Source organism: Colobus angolensis, unplaced genomic scaffold (genome assembly GCF_000951035.1).
Source record: "Colobus angolensis palliatus isolate OR3802 unplaced genomic scaffold, Cang.pa_1.0 Scaffold206, whole genome shotgun sequence".
Taxonomy (NCBI): Eukaryota; Metazoa; Chordata; class Mammalia; order Primates; family Cercopithecidae; genus Colobus; species Colobus angolensis.
In genome coordinates this window covers 3,468,885-3,493,402 of record NW_012115222.1, presented here as the reverse complement: position 1 = coordinate 3,493,402, position 24,518 = coordinate 3,468,885, and the positions used below count along the sequence as shown (strand labels likewise).

Here is a 24,518-nt window from a genome sequence, read left to right as displayed (position 1 = left end):
GTTTCTATTATCATGACTTCTATTTTACAAATGAGGAGGGTGTTGAGGTTAATGGTGAAGCTGTGACTCAAACCCGGGCAGTCTGATGCTCACACAGATGAACCTCTGAACTACCACACAATAGTGCCTTTCTTTCCGGAACAAAACTCTCCACTTTTGGAGATGATTTATTGTTTTCTGAACAATTTTAAATGCCTCTGTTCTTTTAGCAGAAATGCACCTCTACATGTAGAGCCTTGTAACCAAGTCACATGCATTGCATGGAAAACATTCTCTAAGTAAGACATTAGCAACACCTCTACTCACACTGCAATTGAACTACATTTTAATAATCTCAGTTTAAATTCATTTTGACAAAGAGCCTTGGGCAAATAAACTCTTCACTAACATTGTACATGGTTGTCAAGTCAACTGAAAAAATATTTTTATCATATAAAACTTCTCAACTTGTTTAAAAGTCTTTGCCAGGAAGTTTTGTGATATCCTGCGGAAAGCTGGAGAAGCATTTGGATTTTGAAGATGGTCCCTTTTGATGTTTAAAGAATTAGAGAGGAGAAGCCTTATAAATTCACTCACTTTTTTTGGATAATTGGAAAGGATCTGATTTGTAAACAGTAATATTTTAAAAGAGTAGGCTTTTTGTGCTGAATACATTAAGCATTTTTATGACATAGTATTTCCCACTAAAGCCATATATTATGTGGAAACATTAATAAAAGAAAGAAACAAACTATTACAATGTCTTACTGGAAGTAGATTATATTTATACAAAATGACATTTAATTTCATATTTCTTAGAATTCAGTGGGTATATCTAATTCAATATAATTTCACTATTGTGTGTTCACGGAGAAAAAATTTAGACATTAAGATATACAATATATTTTTGTATCATATTTCTTTTAATATTTTAGGTCATTTCAATTTGCACAAACAATGAAACCTGCTTTTATTGGCAAGTCAAAAGGCTATATAAAAGCAAGGTAAAAAATAAGAGGTTAAAAGAAGAAAAGTAGAGGTACAAAAAGAGATTCCTTTTGACTTTGTTGTGCATTATATTACAGGTTTATCTAACAATGCACATACACTTGTTGAGAACCCACTACTGTGCTGAGCTGGAGTCACAAAGATAAATAAGACTCAGTCCCTACACTCAAAGAGTGTATTATCTACTAGGATTGGAACACTATCCCTTGCTCTTGTGTAGCAAATGGATGCCTGGATCCTGTTTGCCCTATATTCCTTAAACCTCTACCGCTTATCTGCCCCTTTTCAATTCTATTGCTATCAACCAAAATTGGTGCTGATTCTTTTTACTTCTGGATTATTGTAATGTCTGCCTGACTGTCCTCCTGCTCTTTAACTCTTTGCTTCTTAAACCATGCTTTAATGGTACTAGTTTCTTATGAGTGTATTAATATAAAAAAGCTAGTTTCCTATGCAAAAGCTTTTCATTAGCCCTGGCAAGCAGAGATTCTAAAAATGTGAATAATGAACCACTTGCATCAGAATCACAGGGCATGAGGACATTAGGGTAGTTAAAATGCAGATTCATGGGCCTGCCCCCAACGAATTAAAATAGAATATTTAGAGGTAAGGCCTAAGAAATAGCATTTTGACACATTTTCTAGATGATTCTTATTTACTCAAAATTCTAGAAAGCAATGATCTACAGGATGAAATCCATTATTTATCTCATTATTCAAAACATCTGTAAACTGATATCAATCTGATTTTCATAGTTAATTCCAGCCTAACCTTTTGTATAGTTCCTTTCCATTAGAATACCTTCCATTCTAATCTGCATTTACATAGACTTTCTGCCTTTAAAAAAGGATTTGTTAATAAATTATAGCCCATATTTATCATTATCTTTAACTTCTATGCCCTTCACATATATGGTGTGTAAGACATATCAGAATTGTCTTGTATTTCTGGTTAATTTTAAATGATATATATAAATTACCACTACCTAGAATGTACGTGTTCACAGAACAGAAATAGTCATATTTTCTTTTTACTTCCTTTAATTATTTAGTTGAATGTCCTGTTAAATGTCTACTGATTTATCAACTGATATAGGATCATAGAAACACCAAATACACTATAATTAGAGATGTGAAACTACCGTGGCTTCTTGCCAACACAGAGAAACTGCGACATGAAAAAGTTAACAGATGATCTACTCCAGGAAGGTTGCTTGCTTTACTCTAGGATATGCATTTGCCAAGAAACATCAGAGAATTGCAAACAGAAAGCCAACTCTTTCAAGGTCATTCATTAGCTGGGTGATTTTTTTCCCTCTTCCACTAACTCACTCCAACATCCAAACCTACATTTGGAGAGAATCTGGTGTGGGAGGGCTGCCATATCTATACTGGCTGAAGTCTCATTATGATAATTAACTTGGAAAAACTGCTTATTATTCTACGTGGTATCATTGTCTAAATATCAAATACAAAAGCCATGTTAGTGGTCTACAAGAGTCTTCATGATAAGTAAACTTCCTGTCAATCTAGTTATAAACCTCTAAAAGGTATGAAAGCACTCCAAGAAAGAACAGAAAAATGAAAGGCCAGTGAAAGCTGAAGATCTCCTTTTCACATTAGGGAATTCATAAAAATAATACTACTAATTATTGTTATCATTCAATCACTCTGTATTATGTGCCAATCATTGTGCCCTGACATTATAGTATCACAAATCCTAACAATGAACCTTGAAATTAAAAACTATCCAATGTCTAGGAATAAAGGAAATGAATACAGACGACTGATTTATCCAAAGCTCATTCGTTAAGTAGGTGGCAGAACAACAACTCAAGCCCAAGGCTGTATGTCTAATAATACACTTTCCCTCTTAACTATCCACATAGGTAGTTTTTAACATTTACCAAGGCATTTGTGTCAGGGGAAGATACCTGTGACATCTGCTATAGAAAATTCTAAAGAGTACAATGGGGGCAGTATCTTTAGATAGCCATTACTAATTTTAGTTGGTCAACAATAACTACAAAAAATTAATTTTCAACATTTTAAGGAGCAACGGATTTCTAGAAGAGCATATTTGGTTTGTGCCTGTCATAACAATTTATTATTATTTCATCTATTTCCCATTCTAAAAGTCTTAGGAGATGATGTACTTTATAGGCATTTCTTATTTCGTTCTTTTATTTTTCTTTTTTCTTTCTTTCTTTCTTTGTTTATTTCTTTTTTTTTTTTTTTTTTTTCTGAGACAGAGTCTTGCTGTATTGACCAGGCTGGAGTGCAGTGGTGTGATCTCAACTCACTGCAACCTCTCTGCCTCCCAGGTTTGAGCAGTTCTCAGGCCTCAAGCTGGCATGCTGGCCAGAATGGTCTCGAACTCCTGAACTCAAGTGATCCACCCACCTTGGCCTCCCAAAGTGCTTGGATTACAGCACACCTCCACTGTGAGCCATTATACCTGCTCTTTATTTAGTTCTTAGTGTATATAATTTCCTCTTAGAGCATATCCTCTCTTCTTAGAGCAGATATATTACTGCACATCAATGCAAATGAGTGCCAAATATTATTCACTTCTGAAAAGGACTATTCTTGGAAGCTGAGAGAGGGTAACCAAATCTGCGTATGCCTCCTGGGGCATATGCTAACTTCTTTAACTATAGTCATCATGCTGTACACTAGGTCTCCAGTACTTATTCATCTTGTGGTTGAAGGATTGTAACCTTTGACAAATATCTCCCCTTTCCCCTCATCCCACAGCTCCTGGTAACCACCATTCTTCTGTTACTATGAGTTTGACTTTGTTTTTGTCAGATTCTACATATGAGTAAGATCATGCAGTATTTGTTTTTCTGTGTCTGGCTTATTTCACTTAGCAAAATGCCCTCAAGCTTCATCTACGCTGTTGCAAATAGTAGAATTTCCTTCTTTTTAAAGACTTAGTAATGTTCCATTTTACATATATATATATAATTATCTATATATATTATCTATCTATATAATATATATACACACAAAATTCCAATTATATAATGTATATTATGTTGTGTGTAAATATACATATATAATAATACATATAAAATAAATATTCCATTATATATAGAATTATGTTTATATAATAGAAATATATATATGTGTGTGTACATATATGCATACACACACACACACACATTTTCTGTATACATTCATCTTTATACATTCATCTGTTGACAGATACAGGTTGTTTTCATATGTTGGCAGGTATGTTTCCATACCTGTTGTGAATTAACAGAATTTCAATTAAATACTCCTAATACTACAGTTGCTAGATTTGGCCCTTCTGCATTCATAACTTTAGGATTTGGATGAACTAGTTGGACAGGTGTGTCCATGCAAGTCTCATGCAATATCAAAAAACATTCTAAGCCGGGCGCGGTGGCTCAAGCCTGTAATCCCAGCACTTTGGGAGGCCGAGATGGGCGGATCACGACGTCAGGAGATCAAGACCATCCTGGCTAACACGGTGAAACCCCGTCTCTACTAAAAATACAAAAAACTAGCCGGGCAAGATGGCGGGTGCCTGTAGTCCCAGCTACTCCGGAGGCTGAGGCAGGAGAATGGCGTAAACCTGGGAGGCGGAGCTTGCAGTGAGCTGAGATCCGGCCACTGCACTCCAGCTCGGGCGACAGAGCAAGACTCCGTCTCAAAAAAAAAAAAACATTCTAAACACTTTGAATATGCACATAGCATCTGTTTTGAATCAAGTTTCACTGACAATCTATACATAATAATATTTTACTAAGATAACTACTATATTCAATCATTTACTTATTTGATATATATCAAGAGCCTAATACACACCAAAGTCTGGTTAGACTTTAAGGTAAACTCATCGTAACTGAAATATAATTGAACTACTGTGTTTTCATACAATAGTTTATTTTAAATAGGAATTCAAAATATCATGTACCAAAAGGGAAAAATATATTGCCATTATATTTGCATAGCAATAAAATCATATTTTCTCATTAAATAATATTACTTAGTCAAGACATTACTTGAGCATTCCTTGACTCAAACTGATTCTTCCACTCTGGGATTCAACTGTCTTATGTCCTGGACCTCAAGATGACCAACAGATGAGCATTCATACAACAAATGTTTATTCACTTGTACAACATATGTTGGAGTTCTTATGATGTATAATATATTCAACCTTGTGCTGTGAAAAAAATGTATGAGATATGAATCATATTTTCACAAATTGCTATTCAGTTGGGAACTTATACATAGGTAAATATCAGTATAAATCAGTGTATCTCAGAAATAATTTTAAGTGACAAATGATACTTAAAATAATCAGTGTAAGAGACTTAAAAGTGGAAACAGGCCAGGTGCGGTGGCTCACGCCTGTAATCCCAACACTTTGGGAAGCCAAGGTGGGTGGATCACTTGAGGTCAGGAGTATGAGACCAGCCTGGCCAACATGGTGAAACCCTGTCTCTACTAAAAATACAAAATTAGCTGGGTGGGGTGGTGAGCGCCTGTAATCCCAGCTACTCAGGAGGCTGAGGCAGGAGAATGGCTTGAACCCCAAAAGACGGACGTTGCAGTGAGCTGACACAGTGCCACTGCACTCTAGCCTGGGCAACAGAGTGAGACTCCATCTCAAAATAAATAAATAAAGTGGAAACATATTTCTGACCAGGCTTTCAAATTTACTTTCACAAAAGTGATAGCATTTGTTGTGGCCATTAATAGGTAAGTACAATTGGGATAGGTATAAATCATTAGTGCTGGAAGTTGGGATAATAAAAATAATGAATAAAGGCATGATGTTTGAAAAGTATGGTTCATTTGTATTCATAAAATAGAGAAGTAGATTGTAAAGTTACAAAAATAGACTAGGGCCACTCTATAGAAGTCATGAATCTAAGGCTAAGGAATTTCAAATTCATTCATTAGGTTGTGAAAGGCAATAACGTTTCTGATATGAAGGTTAGGACCACATTTCAGGAAGCTGAATCTTAGTAATGTGTGAATACATTAGAAAGATGAGGTAGCAAAGGAGAGGACACCAGTTAAGTGGATACTGCAAGAGTCCAAGCCAGGAGGAATAACAGAAGAAAGAATAGATGGTTGAGATAGCTTTCTCAGATGAAGAATGAATAGAATTTGGCCACTGATTATGGAAGTAACTAAGGGGAGAAAGAGTTAAAGATGGCTCAGATGTCTCAACTAAAGGCCTTGTGGCAATAATGGTGCCAATGACAGAAATACAGATGTCTGAAGAAGCAGGTTTATAACCTGGCCCTCCCCTCTATTCTATGCAGGCACAATTTCCAGAGAAGTAAGTATGTATGTAAATGTTATTGATTCCAAAGGCTTATTAGTCACAAGACATCTGTATTCTTGGTACTCTGGCAATCCTTAAAATTTTAGCAGGTGGCCCAAATATTTATTGCCTTCAACGAGGTAACTTTGCATATTTATTGCCCCATTAGCCTTTTAATTCCAAAGAAACTCCTGAATTGCCCACTTAGTGGAAAAACCATGTCTCCATGCTAAAGTTTAATAATATACAGTAGACCTTTTCCTCTGGTTCAAAAATCAAAACAAAAACAAAAAATACATATGCATTTTTGGCCATATCAAAACATGCTTGATATTTTTATAATGAAATATAAGTAATTTCCCCTAACTCATATAATTTTACCCAACTCAACACCTCTATGAAGTAGACAGTCGAATTATCACATAAAGTTCTCAATCAGTGGGCAAGTGGTATATGTTTGATGCAGTCTCTTTCAACTTGTAAAAATATAAAACTCTATTAGGGCTACATTGGTTATTTTCTTGAATTATCTATTACAAGCATAAGTTATAAATGTGCTAACATGCTGGGAATATGACAGTGAACTAAGTAGACAAGATCTCATTATCTACAAACAGAAGAAAGAGACATAGGGTAGAGAGTTACATTTTGAAAAGTTTTATGAATAAAATTAAGGAAGGCAAAGGGGAATAAGCCCAGGCAGTGGTTGTGCTTACAATTTTAAGAAATGTTATCAGAAAGGCCTCACTGAACCCTGATACATGAGTGGAGAACTAAGAAGAAAGGGAGACAGCCATGGGGCTGCTCTGGAGAACTTCCCAGGTAGAAATCAAAGGAAAGACAAAGTTCCCAAAGTGAGTGTTTGTCTTCTATGTTTGAGTTTCAACAAAAAGGCAATGAATCTGGAGCGCAGTTGGTAAGAAGGGAATGACAGGCTATAGGGAAGGAGGCTAGAACATGTAGAATTTGGTGGGCCGTGGTGTGGGCTGGGGATTTTACAGGGTGAACCAGGAAGCTCTTGGAAGGTCCTGAGTAAAGAAGCCAGGCGATTTGCTTTGTTTTAAATGAATCTCCCTGACTCTAATTTGAAAACAGGCTATAGGCTGCAAAGGCTAAAAAAGAAAGATTATTTAAGAGGCTACTGTAATAATCCAGATGAGAGGTGTTGGTAGCTTAGTCCAAAGAACTAGCAGGACAATTAGTGAGAAGTAATCAGATTCTGGATGAATTTTGAAGGTAGAGTCAACAGCTGATGAATTGAATGTGGACTATGAGAAACAGAGAACACCCAAAGATAATTCTTTGGCTTTTGGTTGTCCCACTAGAAGGATGAAGCTTCATTAACTGTCATAGGAAGACTTCAGTGGCAACACTTTTGGGGCTGTGGTAGTCATTTCTGCATGTGTGTACCAGAATAAAGTCTCACTTATGTGGATATGGGTACATTTCAAAATATAGAATATTCTTTTGTAAAAATTTACCTGATACTTTATTGAAAGTCTCATCCAATATCAAAAAACATTCTAAACACTTTGAATATACATGCAGCACCTGTTTTGAATCAAGTTTCACTGATAATCTATGCATAATAATATTTTACTAAGATAACTACTATATCCAGTCATTTACTTATTTGATATATATCAAGAGCCTAATATATACCAAGCACTGTCAAATGCATGAAGAATCCCATTATAAGCAAAAACAGATATGGTTCCTCACCTCTAGAAGCTTACAGCCTAATGAAGTATATATCTAACAGATGAACAAACGTGCATTTATGAAGGAGGTGGTGCCACTAAAATGATTAATAGAGAAACTGACCCACAGAGAATGCTTGAGAATGCTTTCTTTAGAACATGACTATTGAGGGGGTATATGAACTTTGAGCAGGAGGAGATAATTAAACTAAGCCTAAAAAGTAAGTATACTCCAAGTAGAGGAACAACATGTATTTAGGTGCTGCAGTGTGAAGGAACATGGTACTTTTCAAGTTCTGGGGTATATGTACATGATGCACAGGTTTGTTACATAGGTAAATGTGTGCCATTGTGGTTTGCTGCACCTATCACCTAAGTATTAAGCCCAGCATGCATTAGCTATTTTTCCTGATGCTCTCCCTCCCCACCTCCTCCCCACCAGGCCCCAGTATAAGCTGTTCCCCTCCCTATTTCCATGTGCTCTCACTGGAACATGGTACTTTGGAAACACTGTAGGAACTCTAGTGCTGAGAATGAAAGGGGGCGTGAAATGAAGTATGGCTAAAGAGATAAGGTGGGGACAGATAATCCTGGGCCAGCCCAGAAGTAAGTTGAGTAAAGTTAGCTAGAAGAACTCTTCCATGTTTCTGGCAGAGCACTGTAATTGGTGACATGGGCTTTGGATTTGGACAGACTTGGCTTTGATCATAGATTCAGGCACTTATTAGCTGTGTGAGCTTTGGCAATCATCATCTCTAAAGTAATGTTATTGCCTTCCATCTTTAGGTGGGAGCAGAAGTCTTTGGCCTCAATGTGCTGAGCCAGTGCAAAATTCTTCAATAAATCTGGACTTCAATAAATCTCCAGATTTAGCAAGGTCAGAAAATGGTCATGGGATTATGCTATTAATAGGTATATTTAAAATGATTATTTCCCAGATAATTTAGATATTGTATAATATCTTAGACTTGGGGCTAAATTTTCCTAAAACCATACACAGTAATGCAAGGGTTAGTTTACTTTTGGTTGGAATCCAAAAAGAAAATGGAATTACTTGTAAACTTTAAGAAAAAAAGCCTATGTTTCGTGTGTGTGTATAAAAATATGGTATCTTTATTTATATAACAAAATACTCTAACCACTAAATATTTGTACAAAAGAACAACTTTTATTATTTGCAGTGAATGGCATCATAGGATTATGTCTACATACTTCACAAATAAAAAGGACAAAGATATGGCCGGGCGCGGTGGCTCAAGCCTGTAATCCCAGCACTTTGGGAGGCCGAGACAGGCGGATCACGAGGTCAGGAGATCGAGACCATCCTGGCTAACACGGTGAAACCCCGTCTCTACTAAAAATACAAACAATTAGCTGGGCGAGGTGGTGGGCGCCTGTGGTCCCAGCTACTCTGGAGGCTGAGGCAGGAGAATGGCGTGAACCCGGGAGGCGGAGGTTGCAGTGAGCTGAGATCCGGCCACTGCACTCCAGCCTGGGCGACAGAGCAAGACTCCATCTCAAAAGAAAAAAAAAAAAAGAGGACAAAGATATACAAGTGTAGACCACCTTTCAGGCCAAAAATAAAAATGATGGCTTTCTAGCAACTCAAATGCAACTTCCTAGCGCAACACTGACTTAGACTGAACAGCGATTGTCACATCTGTTATGTGGGAGGGCTACTCAGAGTGTGACCTGTGCACTCGCTGCCATTTGATGAACTCTTTTTACTACTGAGTTGTATCCAGATAAGTAGCTGGTGCTAGAATGTAAATCAGCTACATCATTAAGCACACAGTTTACTTCAGCTTTTTTTCACGTCAAGACTCTTTCAATGAAGGAAGCAATGTCCTATATTCTGGCATAGATCGCTATCTCATCACAGACCACACTTGAGTAGTAAGATCATTTATTGAGCAGTTAATGCAAAATACATATTTAATGGAGAGAAATTTACTATGCATACTAAAGTAAATTCTAGATGGTTTAAAGTGTTAAACAGTGAGAGAAAGACAAAGACACACACACACACACACACACACACACACAGAATATAAGACAACAATACAAAAATGTGTTCCCCTAATTTTAGAATGAGAAAGTACTTGTAATTGCAAAAACCTACAGAAGAAATTATAAAAGTATGGAATTTGGTGGTTAAAAAATCTACAAGTTATAAACATTAAAAATCAAGATTAAACCAATTATTAGAACTAGGAAAATCTTTACAATATACTTAATGAAAACAGAATGACATTAATATTGAATAAACTCCTGAAAAATGAATCTCTATTAGTTTTAGTTTTCTCATCTGTAAAATGACAATCATAACAATACTTAGCTCAAGATTTTTTATGCAGTTGAATTAGATCTGAATACACAGCATTTAGCAAAATACCTGCTAATAAAAGAAGACACTGTTGTTTTTATTAGAAACTCTTTGGCAACTCAACATAAAATATGGGATTTTGCAAGTTTAAAAATATTGTGTAATTGTGTAGTAGAGTTCACAAGTCTGAGTGGTCTAAAATCGGCATATTCCAAAGAACTATTCACTCCTTGTCTGACTCCTTGGAAGTAACCTCTAAGTCCTTGGGATATCCCTCCAAAGTATCTTTGACAGGAATATCTTTGTTTAGCTGGAGGCCTTCTACCACCAGGAGTTTTGCTAACAATGTGATTTATGGCGGGGACTAGGGCCAGGTTAACCTCAGGCGGGAATGGAGACTTGAAGGTTTGCCTTATAGGAAGTCAACCAAGCCTACATGATCAAACTCCAGTAAAATCCCTGGATATCAAGGCTCAGTATAGCTTCTTGGGTTGCCAATACTTTGTGCATGATTTCACACATTGTTGTTGGGAGAATTAAGCACTGTCTGCACAGCTCCACTGGGACAGAATAACTGGAAGCTTGAGCCTGGTGTCTCCTGGACTCTGGCCTATGTGACTTTTTCCCTTGATGATTTTAATCTATATCCTTCCATGGTAATAAACTGTAACCATGAGCAAAACCACTTTGCTGAGTTTTCTGAGTGATGCTAGCAAATCAACGCAGATTAGTCTTAGGGACTCTTCCCTCAAAGCACAGCAATCTAATAACAATTAATATATTAGTAAGTTTTGGCCTAAAATGAAAGTAAAATCCCTTTCTTTAACAAACTGTTGTTCACAAAGATCATATAAAATATAGTGGATATAATAAGTATGTGCATATATATATGAATTCAATAAAACATCAATTTCATGAAAAATTTCTAAGTATTTTCATTCACAAAATAAAGTTTTAGACTTCATCACATTAAATTATGAAGATCCCAATTATATTTGATGAATATGTGTTAATTCAGCACTACCAGTAAAAATATTTCTTGTCAAAAATTTTAGTTACCAGAAAAATAATAACTCCTGGCCGGGCACGGTGGCTCATGCCTGTAATCCCAGCACTTTGGAAGGCCGAGGTGGGCAGATAACGAGGTCAGGAGTTCGAGATCAACCTGACCAACATACTGAAACCTGGTCTCTACTAAAAACAAAAATAAATTAGCCAAGTGTGGTGGTGCACGCCTGTAATCCCAGCTATTCAGGAGACTGAGGCAGGAGAATTGCTTGAACCCAGAAGGTGGAGGTTGCAGTGAGCAGAGATCGCAAACCACTACACTCCAGCCTGGGCTACAGAGGGAGACTCCATCTCAAAAACAATAATAACTCCTACTGTTATTGTTTAGGAAGCAAAATTGTTCTGAAACAATTTTTAAAATGTTGGCTTAAATAATTTATTTCTTCTCTCTTACTGTAGATCTTAATTTACACTTTTCTATATAATTGTATATATCTTTAAGTTGATAATTTGCCAAAGGAAAAAGTCAATACATTTTTGCTGACTTTGTTTTAGATTCCTTTGCACTAGTAAGAGAAAAATTGTTGGTTCTCTTTATTTACGCAAATTTTCATCCCCAAGAGTCATTTTTTAAAATACTTAGTGGACTGTATTGATTTTTCTAGCTTTATGTGAACTTGTTCTGAGAATTTCTAGAAATCAAATTCAAGTCAACAAACATAAATACATTCATTTAAAATCTGTTTGGAAACATTTTATATGTGATTATAAAGGTATTCTTGAAAAGTTTACATGGAATCATTCTGTCATTCTAAGATTGTGAGTTGCAGAATTACATGATATCATAGTTCATTATTAGTTTCTAGAAGATAGTCTTCACGTATCTAATTTAACACAAAAAAGGAAAGAAGAAAATCCAAAAAGAAAAAGAAAAATATAGGATTAAAGAGTTTCACTTAAGTAGCTAACTCTTAATCATACCTCTAAATAAAAGGGCTCTGCGTGTATGTGTGTGTGTGTGTGTGTGTGTGCAGGCACAACGGCATGCACATAGAATCTGTAGATATCATTATTTAACATCCATGAAGACTTTACCCACTGGAGAGACTATGAGCATCTGGACATTTTTTCTTGTATTCTTCTTTCTTTATTTCTTTTTACATTGTGCCTTATATCTTATAATGGATGATGATGATGTAATTCATACAGATAAATTTCTTCCTACTTGTTTTTTATAAACATGACATTCTGACTGCTGTTGCCTCTCACTGTCTAGCATCATGAAAACACCAGCCACTACTTTTGAGACAAATATTGCTTACTTTTGAGACAAATATTGCTTACTGCTATGGAGAATTTTCAGTAAAGGAGTAGTTTAACATATATCACATCCTGGTCCTAGTCCATCAAGTATTACACATACCTTTGGCACATCTCTATTGCTTTTGGGTACAGCTCTATAAAAGTCAAATAAAATAATATTTTCATACCATTTGAACTATTCCAATCTTAGCTCCTGGTCATAAACCCAACATTTCTACTACATAAAGCTGAAGTGGCTTTTCCTTAAATTACCTCATTTAGTTTTTGGTTAAAATAGTTGTAGCTCCATGGTCAACAGTTTAGATGTTAATAAATTAACTTGTATTGCATTTGATTCCCTTAGTGTTTCTCCTACATTTTAGAATACAATGAAGATTGAAGAAATTAATTTTGCATATCTGGTTTTAAACATACTGGTTTAAAAATATACTTCTTAAAAGTAAACTATTCAGGGTACTTGACAAAATTATTTAAAATCTGTTTACAAAAATATACACTGTTTTTATATCAAGGTGTTACTGCATAGCTCAAGAGCAAAAATCATAATTATTCATAAATCTCTATTTTATGAGAATTCTATTTATGATTACACGTATCTTTATAAAATTATTATTAAGTTTTTCTTGCCTCTAGACATTATTCTCAGCATTTTTCCTTCAAATGATGCCTATGATTTTTCATAGGTTTTATGACTAAACTGAAAATACCTTTCAATTGTCAAAATTGTTCTGGAATTAAGAATCTATAGCCTACCATTCCTAGAATGAAATATTAAACAAAGTTAGTGCACTGCATACTTTCCCTAAAGGACGAGGATGTTAAAGAATGTTTATCTTTTTTTATTTTTATTTTTTATTTTATTTTATTTTTGAGATGGAGTCTCGCTCTGTCACCCAGGCTGGAGTGCAGTGGTGCGAATTTGGCTCACTGCAAGCTCTGCCTCCTGGGTTCACGCCATTCTCCTGCCACAGCCTCCCGAGTAGCTGGGACAACAGGCGCTCGCCACCATGCCTGACTAATTTTTTGTATTTTTAGTAGAGACGGGGTTTCACCATTCACACGATGGTCTCGATCTCCTGACCTCGTGATCCGCCTGCCTTGGCCTCTCAAAGTACTGGGATTACAGGCGTGAGCCACCACGCCTGGCTCTTTTTTTTTAAATTAACAAATTAACTCCTCATATTCTTGGTCAGTTGACTGAAGACTGGAAGCCTATATGGGAGAATCTGAAAGGACACTTGACCCTTGAACAACATGGGTTTGAACTGTGTAGGTCACTTAGAGGCAATTTTTTAAACACTAAACAAGGATCAAAATTGCAGTGTTTGCAGGTTGCTAAACTTGCATATATAGAGGACAAACTTCTCAAATAAGTGGGTTCCACAGAACCAATTGCTGGACTTGGATATGCATGGATTTGGGGATATGCAGAGATCCAGGAACCAGTCCCCTGGCAAATACCGAAGGGCAACTGTATATCTATACATTTAAAAATGGTGACATCAAAAATCAATCACTTGAAAATTATTAGGACAGTAGATTTTAAGTTCTCAACACAAAAACTGCTATGTATGTGAGGTAATGCTTATATTAATTTGCTCAATTTTGCCATTCTACAATGTGTACACATTTCAAAACGTTTGTATGGAGTAAATTTTGATCAATTAAAAAAATTAAAAATCAATTGGTATTGGTATTTTTCTGTTTCTTAGGCTGGGTTATGGATACATTTGTACATTTAATTTTTGATAATTCAATGAGCTGTGTAATTAGGATCTGATCACTTGTGTTTACTTGAATAACTTTTTAAATCAACTACTGTCATGTCTGATGTAAATTGTTTCTTCTAATCTTTCTTTTACCAATCAAATTCCACTGCCAACTAAACTTTCCTCAACTGCCTATAGACTCCAGGAATATAATGAAAATGAAGTGGGCTGGGTGTACCATACTAGGGTGTTGCGGCCTCTGATGAACTGAGAAAGATGGGTCTAATTTAAAGGGTACAGATGCTACCCAGCTCCTAGGAATGGTTGCCATATGGGATAGGGTTGAGTGTTACCAGGTCTGCAAATCTTACCTTTATGTCAAATTTATACTTTTTTAATGTTGGCAACTAATTGAATTAAACACTGAAGGCCAAACTAAATATGTCTTTAACTAAAGAGCCCTCCCTCCATAAAGATCACCTCCCTAATAGGGCCTCACTAAATCTGAGTCCAATTAAAATACTTGCATTTATACTGCTGATACTGCCAGCAATTAGGGAAGCCTGCATTCAAAATTAAGTCTGATTCCCCAACCTGTGCCATTTCTTTTTTTTTTTTTTTTTTTTTGAGATAGAGTCTTGCTCTGTCACCAGGCTGGACTGCAGTGGCATAATCTTGGCTCACTGCAACCTCTACCTCCTGGGTTCAAGCGATTCTCCTGCCTCAGCTTCCCTAGTAGCTGGGACTACAGGTGCGTACCACCACGCCCAACTAAGTTTTGTATTTTTAGTAGAGATGGGGTTTCATGTTGGCCAGGATGGTCTTGATCTCTTGATCTCGTGATCCACCTCCCTCAGCCTCCCAAAGTGCTGAGATTACAGGCATGAGCCACCATGCCAGGCCGCCATTTCTACTTTAATAAACTTCCTAAAAATATGATCATAGCTTTATGTAATTTGAATCCTAAACTAATCCCAAAACAAAGGTATTATCCCAATTCACTGATGAGGAATCTAGGCCAGAAGATAATAGATAACTTAATGGAACAGTTTGTTAATGTTATGGAACAGTCTGACCTGAGTTGAATGGCTTGAGTTCAAACCCCTCGCTTCAACATTTACCATTTTAATAATTTCAGGAGGGTAAACTCTCTATATTTCAGTATTTTTCCTATAAAATGGGTATACTAATACATCACAAAATTTTTGTGAATATATACAAAGCACTTAAAAACGTGTCTGGCAAATATTAATAGTAAGTACTATGTAAGTGTTGCCATTACTAATTATTGCTATTAATTTCAGTGAAATGAAAATTAGAACAACAACTACTTCTTTGGGTTTTGTATTAAATGAACTAATCTATTGAAAATGTTTATAACTGTTCCTGAGACATAGTTAATATTCAATACATGTTAATTATATGTCTAATTTCATTGTCTTTCAAGTACATTACATCTAAATCATGCGAGTTAATTCCTTTACTTGTGCCTGGTAATAACAAATACAGGTAGTACCAGAGGCTTGAATTACTTTCATTTGTACCGAGTGAATGTTTGAAAAGTTTATAGCTTTGTAGTCTCATGATTATGGAAATATTTGTATCATTTAAAAATCTGTAGTGAAATCAATCATGCACTATGTAATGACTGTCTTGATAAGGATTTTAATAATGTAATAAGATTTTATTCAAAGAAGCAGGAATAGTTGCAACACGCAAAAGACATTCTTTAAATGTAGTCGGTCTTCGCCCCTTTTTTTCTCCCTAGTTTTTCAAAAACTTGAAGCCCAGAGAAAAAAATCAAAAGATACCCAGGTAATTCAGTAACTCAAATTACAAAGTTATATGCTAACATATTTAACATAGCCATGATTTTTACTTACTTGTGACCCATTTCATGAGCAATTGTAAAAGCAAGATTCAAGCCATTGTCTTCAGCAATAATACATTTTCTCTTTTCACTACACATTCCACTCAAGTAAGCTATACCTAAAAAAACAAACATTAATTATTATATGTCTGAATGAATATGCAAATGTTTTAGTAGTTATTAGCTGAGAATATGCAAATTTTTTACTAGTTATTTGCTGCAGGAATGAAAATGACAGTCGTCATGACTAAACTGTCAGTATTAATCTGTGAAATCTAGCCCTAATAAATGAAATTTTAGGGGCAAGTGTATATGTATAAGCCAGGCAAAAAACTGTTAATATCATTTTCATTTTCATATTTTAGATAAAATTATTTTACCAATTATCAAATCCCAAAGGAATAATATAAGAATATATGTTATAAATACCAATTTCATCATGTAAGACAAATGAATAGTTACAACTTAGAAAATGTAATGAAACAGCAATGATTAATTTAAATATATTCAATTATTGTGAAGAACATAGTTTCGAAAAAGTATTAATGCAAAATAAACTACATATAAGGCAGTCTTGAACTTACATTTATATTTTGAATTGATACAATTGTGAAATTATATTTATGAAATACTATTTTAATATGGCATAGAGCTATCTGTCACATTTGAAATACCAGAAATATTTTATTTGAAAATTTCTTGGCAAAATGGTATGTTGCATAGTTTATGATACTGAAATATTAATTAAGATAAAATTTTAGCAAGATATTTGATCTTTTGGTTTAAATTATCAATAAAAAGGGAAATATTTAAACTCCTTAATATTCTTTAGTCAAATATTTATGCTCTGTTTTACTAATTAAGACATATAGTTGAATAATCATTTCAGAAAATGAATTGTTACCAAGTATAAGTTATAATGTTATTTTCAAATAACAAAAGTTATTATAAAATCAATTATTTTGATACATTATATGTTCTGTATTTCCCATATCCTTATGAAATAAATTTTAAACTCCTTTTATAGATGAAGATATTTAGGCCTAAGAAGTTCTGATTTACCAAAGATCACATAATTACTAAACATGATGGAATGGGGATTTAATTTCACCTTTGAATCCATCTGCTGGATATTTATTTTGTTTCTGAAACAAAATTTAATGCAGAGCTTGCCCTAATTAAAGATGGTCAACTGACTGCTTGTGACTTTTCTCTGTCTCCAGAAACAAAATATAATGGTAAGAGATAATTTAAATAAATTATTTTAATAAAATGTTAAAAGAATCACCTTGCCCATGTTTGGGAAAGTTAGAAAAATCAGGGAAGAATATGAACAGATTTAGTGAAAGCTACAGCCTAAATGTCAAGAGGAAGATTTCTGATGAGAAGAGAACTTCTGAATTGGTGGAACTCCAGAAAGTCTCAAGACTGAGGCACACATGGTCTAGGGAGAAGCAATGCAGGAGGGCTGAAAATGGAGATTAGCTGAAACTATATCTGAAGTTCTAAACAACTCAATTAAACCTTCGTGCAGAATGTCAAGGCCTGGTATCCACAGTCCTATCAGGAAAGTAGAGATGTAATCTTTAAGCAACAGGTAGAATAAACATATTATTTTAAGAAATATAACTACATGAAGAAACAGCAAAAAGATGAAATACACATATGGATGTAGTATTTTTTTATATCTTTACAGATTAAAATAGATTTTATAGAAAGTTATCATCTACAAATAGATGAAATGACTTCTTAATGAATGGGTGGTTAGGTGGATGGATGGATGAACAGACAGATGATAAGCCCAGTTACTTCATTTGGCTTATTAAGGTAACTGAAATTACTTCAAAGTTAAATCAAGAAAAAGTAGGACAGAAAGATGAAGGTAAGGATACACAGAGAGGGACTGGGGAAAGGAGAAGAGGAGGGGAGAAGCAGGGAAATCATATTTTTAAATTATAGTTCTATTAAACAACAGATGAAATAAAAACTTTTTAAAATTTGATTTAAACATAACAACATGAATTTTAAGAGAGCTAAATCATATTAATACAACAAAGAGTGGAAAACGAAGATTTTGAGATAATTAATTTTGTATTATAATCAAATGGAAGAAGACAGGAAGAAAGAAGGAAGGAGGATAAAAGAAAATATCTCCTTTAAATAGAGTATTAAAAGTTATAGCATTTGAAAATAAAATAATACTTTGAGATTAAATGTCCCCCCAAAATACTAAATCAAGTTCACTATAATTAGCATGCTGCTACCATTGATTAGTACAAATTTTCTCTTAAGATTCCCATATATTTTGCCACATTTTTCACCACAGCTAAAACAGTCCCACCACCCTGTTCAGATTTAAAACTCAGCTAACATGGGTTATCATGTCATATACTTGTTTGTCACATAGACTAGGACATATACAATTCACTTTAATGAGTTTTACATGTCTTCTCCACTATCCATTCTAATATCATACTTTCCCCACATAAAAATAGTACTGCCACTTGTTTCCAATTCTTATTTCTTCTAATTTGCATTGGCTAGGATTTCGAACGTACCATTGAAATATATGGGCAATACTGATTTCCTTATTTTTCCTTCTGAGTTTAATAGGAATATTTACAGTTTCACAGTTGTATATGATGTTTGCTGAAGGTATTCATAGAATACCTTACTAACTTAAGGAAATAACTTTCTGATATCACTGCATGTCTGAGTGAAGAAGGAGGCAACATGATTTGATATATAGGTCAAAGGTGAATGGAAGTTTATTAGTAATATTTGTAAAAGGATCCAAAGATTGGAATAGCCACTTAGGGAAATATGGAAGAGCTGAATAAGTACTACGGGAGTGCTTAATGTAATGAGTCAGAAAACATGTTGCTTCAGCTGAGGACGGAGTGCATAAGTTTGGAGTAACACTAACATAGTACTCAGTTGAGGAATATTCAACCTAGTGGCTGAAACAAAGATGAGTGCATTTAGATTCAATTTAGGTTGAGTTTTGTAGATCATATGTGGAGGAAGACCAAAGGTATAAAAGCTGTCAGTGAAGTTGAAAGTGAAAGAAGGCATAACACTTACAGGGATCTGTGGGGGAGGAGTAAAAAAGTAAGGTTAGAGGGAGCCTGATAATTTGAGAAAAGAACACAGTAGTAAAGAGGATGGAATCATCAATGATGAAAAATAGCAGACATTTTACAAAGAAAGTATTTTATCAGGGAGTGAGACTTAGGGATTTAAGATTTCAGAGGTTGGGCACGGTGGCTCACTCCTGTAATCCCAGCACTTTGGGAGGCCGAGGCGGGCGGATCAAGAGGTCAGGAGTCAGGAGATCGAGACCATCCTGGCTAACACGGTGAAACCCTACCTCTACTAAAAATACAAAAAATTAGCCGGGCTTGGTGTAGGGTGCCTGTAGTCCCAGCTACTCGGGAGGGTGAGGCAGGAGAATGGCATGAACCCAGGAGGCAGAGCTTGCAGTGAGCCAAGATCACGCCACTGCACTCCAGCCTGGGCGACAGAGCAAGACTCCATCTCAAAACAGAAAAAAAAAAAAAAAAAAGATTTCAGAGAGAAAGTTCTGAGATTCTGAGATGACATGACTAAGTATTGTCACAAGAGTAAAGAAGGGTGCAGGTAGAAGTCATCTAGATTGAGTTCAAATAATTATTAAATAGTGTTAGTGTTGGGTGGACTAATAATAATCAACATGAAATTGCACATGATCAGAAAGAACTTGGGACAATGGTAGGTGGCCAACATCCATAAGAAATGTGGGTGAGAATCAAGATCAATCACAGCTTTAACATGCTAAGGCTCAAAAACTTCAAGATCAGAGAGATTTGGGTTTAGAAGCACCAGTGGGGAACAGGAGGAATATGACAAGTATACAACTTTTGTTTGTTTCTTGTTCCAGCCCTATGATACAGGGGAAGAGAAAGAGGGAACAGTGGCCTCTCTTGGAATTCTGGATTATAGAAACCCATAAACACCCGGTTATAGGAAATCAATGACTGCAATGTGGTCATGTAAAACAATATGATGATAAAGACAATAGTTTATAATGTAATAACATGTTTATGCAATAAAATATAAATGTATATAAAATATAAAATATTGAAAAACGATGAGCACATACATAGAGGCATGATTACAACTATGTATTCAAAATATCATACCATCACATATTCATATGAACAAAAAGATACAGTTTTATCATGAGAAAATTAAAGTATAATAAACATGATAATCATGTCTACAAAATGTGAGTGGTAATTAGTAGAACTTCTTGTAGACTAGGGTGTGGTCTGTAAGACCAAAAATGACCCAAAAGAACCCTTAAAATGACCATCTTTTCCTATTCTTATTTTACTCAAGTGTAAAGTCAGAATCTTCAACTGAGACTCTGATGAATTTAAATTTCATTGTTCTTAGATTTGGAACCCTAAGGAATTTTTCTTTGATTTGAAAGTTATGGAGAATGACTGTAACCATGACTAATTTAAATGACTTGCATTATTCTGTTTAAAAGCTTAGCTTTTCAGTTCAAGAAACCACATGCTTGTTATTATAATAAGAGATGAGGTTAAAGGGGAAAGGAATTAACACATACGTTATTTAAAGATAGATGCAATACAGGCCCTTTTGTGAAACAGAGTCCCACTCTGTAGCCCAGGCTGGAGTGCAATGGTGTGATCTTGGCTCACTGCAACCTCCACCTCCCAGGTTCCAGTGAGTCTCCTACCTCAGCTTCCTAAGTAGCTGGGATTACAGGCACCTGCCACCATACCCAGCTAATTTGTATTTTAAGTAGAGACGGGGTTTCACCATATTGACCAGGCTGGTTTCAAACTCCTGACCTCAAGTGATCCATCCACCTCAGCCTCCCAACGTGCTGGGGTTACAGACGTGAACCACTGCGCCCAGCTCAAACTACTTTTTTAATATAAAAAATTCTGGAAATAAAAAGCACACGAAAACAACCTTCTCATTTCTCAACTTAAAATGAGTCAAGTCATGTACAAGAAGTCAATTGAAGCTCTCATCAGAAAACAAAACACATGCCAGATGTTATTATGACACACCTCATAGGATGATCACAGACTCCTAAAACCATCCCAGATGCATTTTCCAATAACGGAGCTAATGGAGAAATCAGAGTTTGTATGTGATCAGATGGATGCATTCTAACAAAAGCAAGTTTTTGGACTCCACAAGTGCTGTTTTTAAGCCCTAGCTAAGCTACCTGAGTTCAAAATCCAGGCACTCTTGGTACAAACTCCTGGCGAAGCTCCAGTTAATTACTGATCCTATGACTGTACTTTGTGAGTCTTACTATAAGTCTTACTATTATTTGAAGTGTTTAACGAAAGAAAAATCGTAATACATGACAAGCAGTGAAGATGCAAAGATGCTGAGTATGAGTTTAAGAGTGTGACTTTGGCTGGGTGTGGTGGTTTATGCCTGTAATTCTAGCACTTTGGGAGACCGAGGCAGGTGGATCACCTGAGGTCAGGAATTCGAGACCACCCTGGCTAACACGGTGAAACCCCGCCTCTACTAAAAATACAAAAATTAACCAGGCGTGGTGGTGCATGCCTGTAGTTCCAGCTACTTGGGAGGCTGAGGCAGGAGAATTGCCTGAACCTGGGATGCAGAGGTTGTAGTGAGCCAAGATTGCACCACTGCACTTCAGCCTGGGCAACAGAGCAAGACTCCACCTCAGGGGAAAAAAAAAAAAAGTGTGATTTTAAAATGCTCGTTTTAAAATCTGCTCATTAACACATAAAGATGTACATAAGATATTATGGGAGAATATAAAAGGGAAATAAGGTAGAGAAAAATCTAAGCAGGAAAGGCTTTGAGAGAGGCAACAACTTGGTGATATCATTGAATTGGACAGGGGTTAGCCAGGGAAAGGCAATGGGAGTTGAAGGGAGTTCCTGAGCAAAGGACTAAACAGGGAAAAGGGCAAGCAGATACTTATGAAAGTTAATGTCTCTCATAGAGGTGGTGGCTTAGGGTTTTGAAGTGCACCAGCCATGTAGCACATTTCTGCATCAACACTGTATTTAGGATTTCCTCAGTAAAGAGTGTGTTAAAGGAACTGCTCAGGTGAAATTGTCTGAAACAAAGACTAACATATAATGTGATCCAATGCAATCCAATAAAAATGTAATTGTGAAGAATCAAAATTCATTTTATCAACTAATAAGAAAAAAATTTGAAATGATATAAGAATTGTATCCAGATAATATAAAACCTATTTACATGATTAAATTCAAATTGGGCTTTGAACATATTTTTAAATAATAAGTTGTCTCACTAGCTGGCTAATAATCTGCCTGTTTCATTTAAAGACAAGAAGGTGATCTAAGAATGTAAAAGTACTCTTATGGAAATTATAAGTTTGGTATCAGTGGAGACAATTTCTATTTTAAAACAGACTTTTTAAAAAGGCTTCCAGATTTTCTTAAACATTAAAGTAATTTACACCACTCTTAACAGTGCGGTTTTTATGAATACTAAGAAAAAGCTGATCTAGAAAGAGAAAGGAGTATAATAAAAGCTATAATAAATCTCTGATCAAATAAGATAGAATATTGTATGGATATTAAAATGTTGTTTATGCATTCTAGCATCATGGTAGACTGAATCCCCTTTTGCTAAAAGCACATAGAAATGACAAATTATAGGCAATATACATTTTTTTTGAATGTATAGCTGAGGTTGAAGAAGAAACAATTCCCAGGTGCAAAATTAAAGTTTAAAAAACTTCAAATCTGGAGAGAGAAAATCATGATGCTGCCACTGCCTGAGCATCAGATAAGATACATAACTCGTTAACTAAATGTGTGGTTTCAAAACGTCTGAGTACAGGTGGTGGTGAGTAGGGAATGGAGATTCATGCATAAATCAAAAAGCCTGAAAATGCTGTTGTTAACTACCATCCAGCATATTTGAAAATAACTTTAAGAATCTGTCAGTGCAGGAAAGTATCAAGAAAACTTGGCTTAAAAAGAATCTGAGTACGCTAGAAATCAAAACCCAAGGCTACCATGAACACATGAACATCAGTATGAAGCTTAAGAAATACTAAGCCATATATGTAACGTAAAAGTTGATCCTATTATGTGGAGATCTTTGCCAGTCCTGTGATAACAAACGAAATATGACTATGATGAGACACTTTATCACCTCAGCAAGCATGAAACTCTCAGAGGCGAAACATGTTCCACTGAATATGAGCTCACAAATCATAATTACAAACCAAGTAAAGCAATGGCTCCCTGTGAAGAGAGAGACCACAGATACAAAAACCAGAGGAAAATGATGATGAAATAAATACTTTTTTAACATAGAGAGAGTTTGACGTTCACATTTACTGGGCCACCACAATCCAAATATATCTTTTTGTAAGTTAGAGAAAGAAACTACTTCATCATGATACTTCATATACAATTATTGGTGTAATAAACAGCTTTTTGAGAATAAAAACTTTCGCTGATATGTGATAAAATTTGTTCAAGTAAATACACAAATGTATAATGTACACAATTGTAATGTACTTGTGTATATATATTCATTATACATTTGGACAATATATGTAACTACTACACAAAAGTATAAATGAAAATTTAAATATTATCTATTACAATAAGCATTAATCTGGAAAAGACCCTTGGTGAAGGAACTAGTAAAAAAAAAAGTGCTACAGAAAAAAGGAAGCTGAACATAGAAACAAGGGGTGAATACAAGAAAACTGGCATGAAAATCTTCATAAACATTCTCAATAAAATAACAGTGATAGTAATAATAATGTCTAATAATAATGTCTAATATTTGAGTTGTGTGAGATTTATGCAATGAAGGAAGTAATACAGTGAATTCAATATCACAAAATTAGATAAAACATGAAGAAATTTAAACTCTACTATTGTTCAGACTCAGGATAGAAATGATAACTAATTTTAGACTACATTAATATAAAAATATGTATTTTTTCAAATGAGTAACTACTGAAATAAAGAACTATAATTAATAACTGACAAAATAATAGGGGGAAAAGAAAATAAGAACAACTTAATCATTGCAATAGAAGTAAAAAAGAGAGGGCGGAGCAAGATGGCCAAATAGGAACAGCTCCAGTCTCCAACTCCCGGTGCGAGTGACACAGAAGACCGGTGATTTCTGCATTTTCAACTGAGGTACTGGGGTCATCTCACTAGGGAGTGCCGGACAATCGGTGCTGGTCAGCTGCTGCAGCCCGACCAGCGAGAGCT

At 35.3% G+C, this 24,518-nt stretch overlaps 1 protein-coding gene across 1 annotated transcript in view; it reads right to left on the bottom strand.

Moving 5' to 3' along the window:
• Positions 1-24,518, bottom strand: part of ADAMTS19 (ADAM metallopeptidase with thrombospondin type 1 motif, 19) — a 285,046-nt gene that overhangs the window by 127,870 nt on the left and 132,658 nt on the right. The window contains exon 9 of the mRNA XM_011942132.1: positions 16,247-16,352. Coding sequence (XP_011797522.1) covers positions 16,247-16,352 — 106 coding nt within the window. The remainder of the gene's footprint in view (positions 1-16,246; positions 16,353-24,518) is intronic.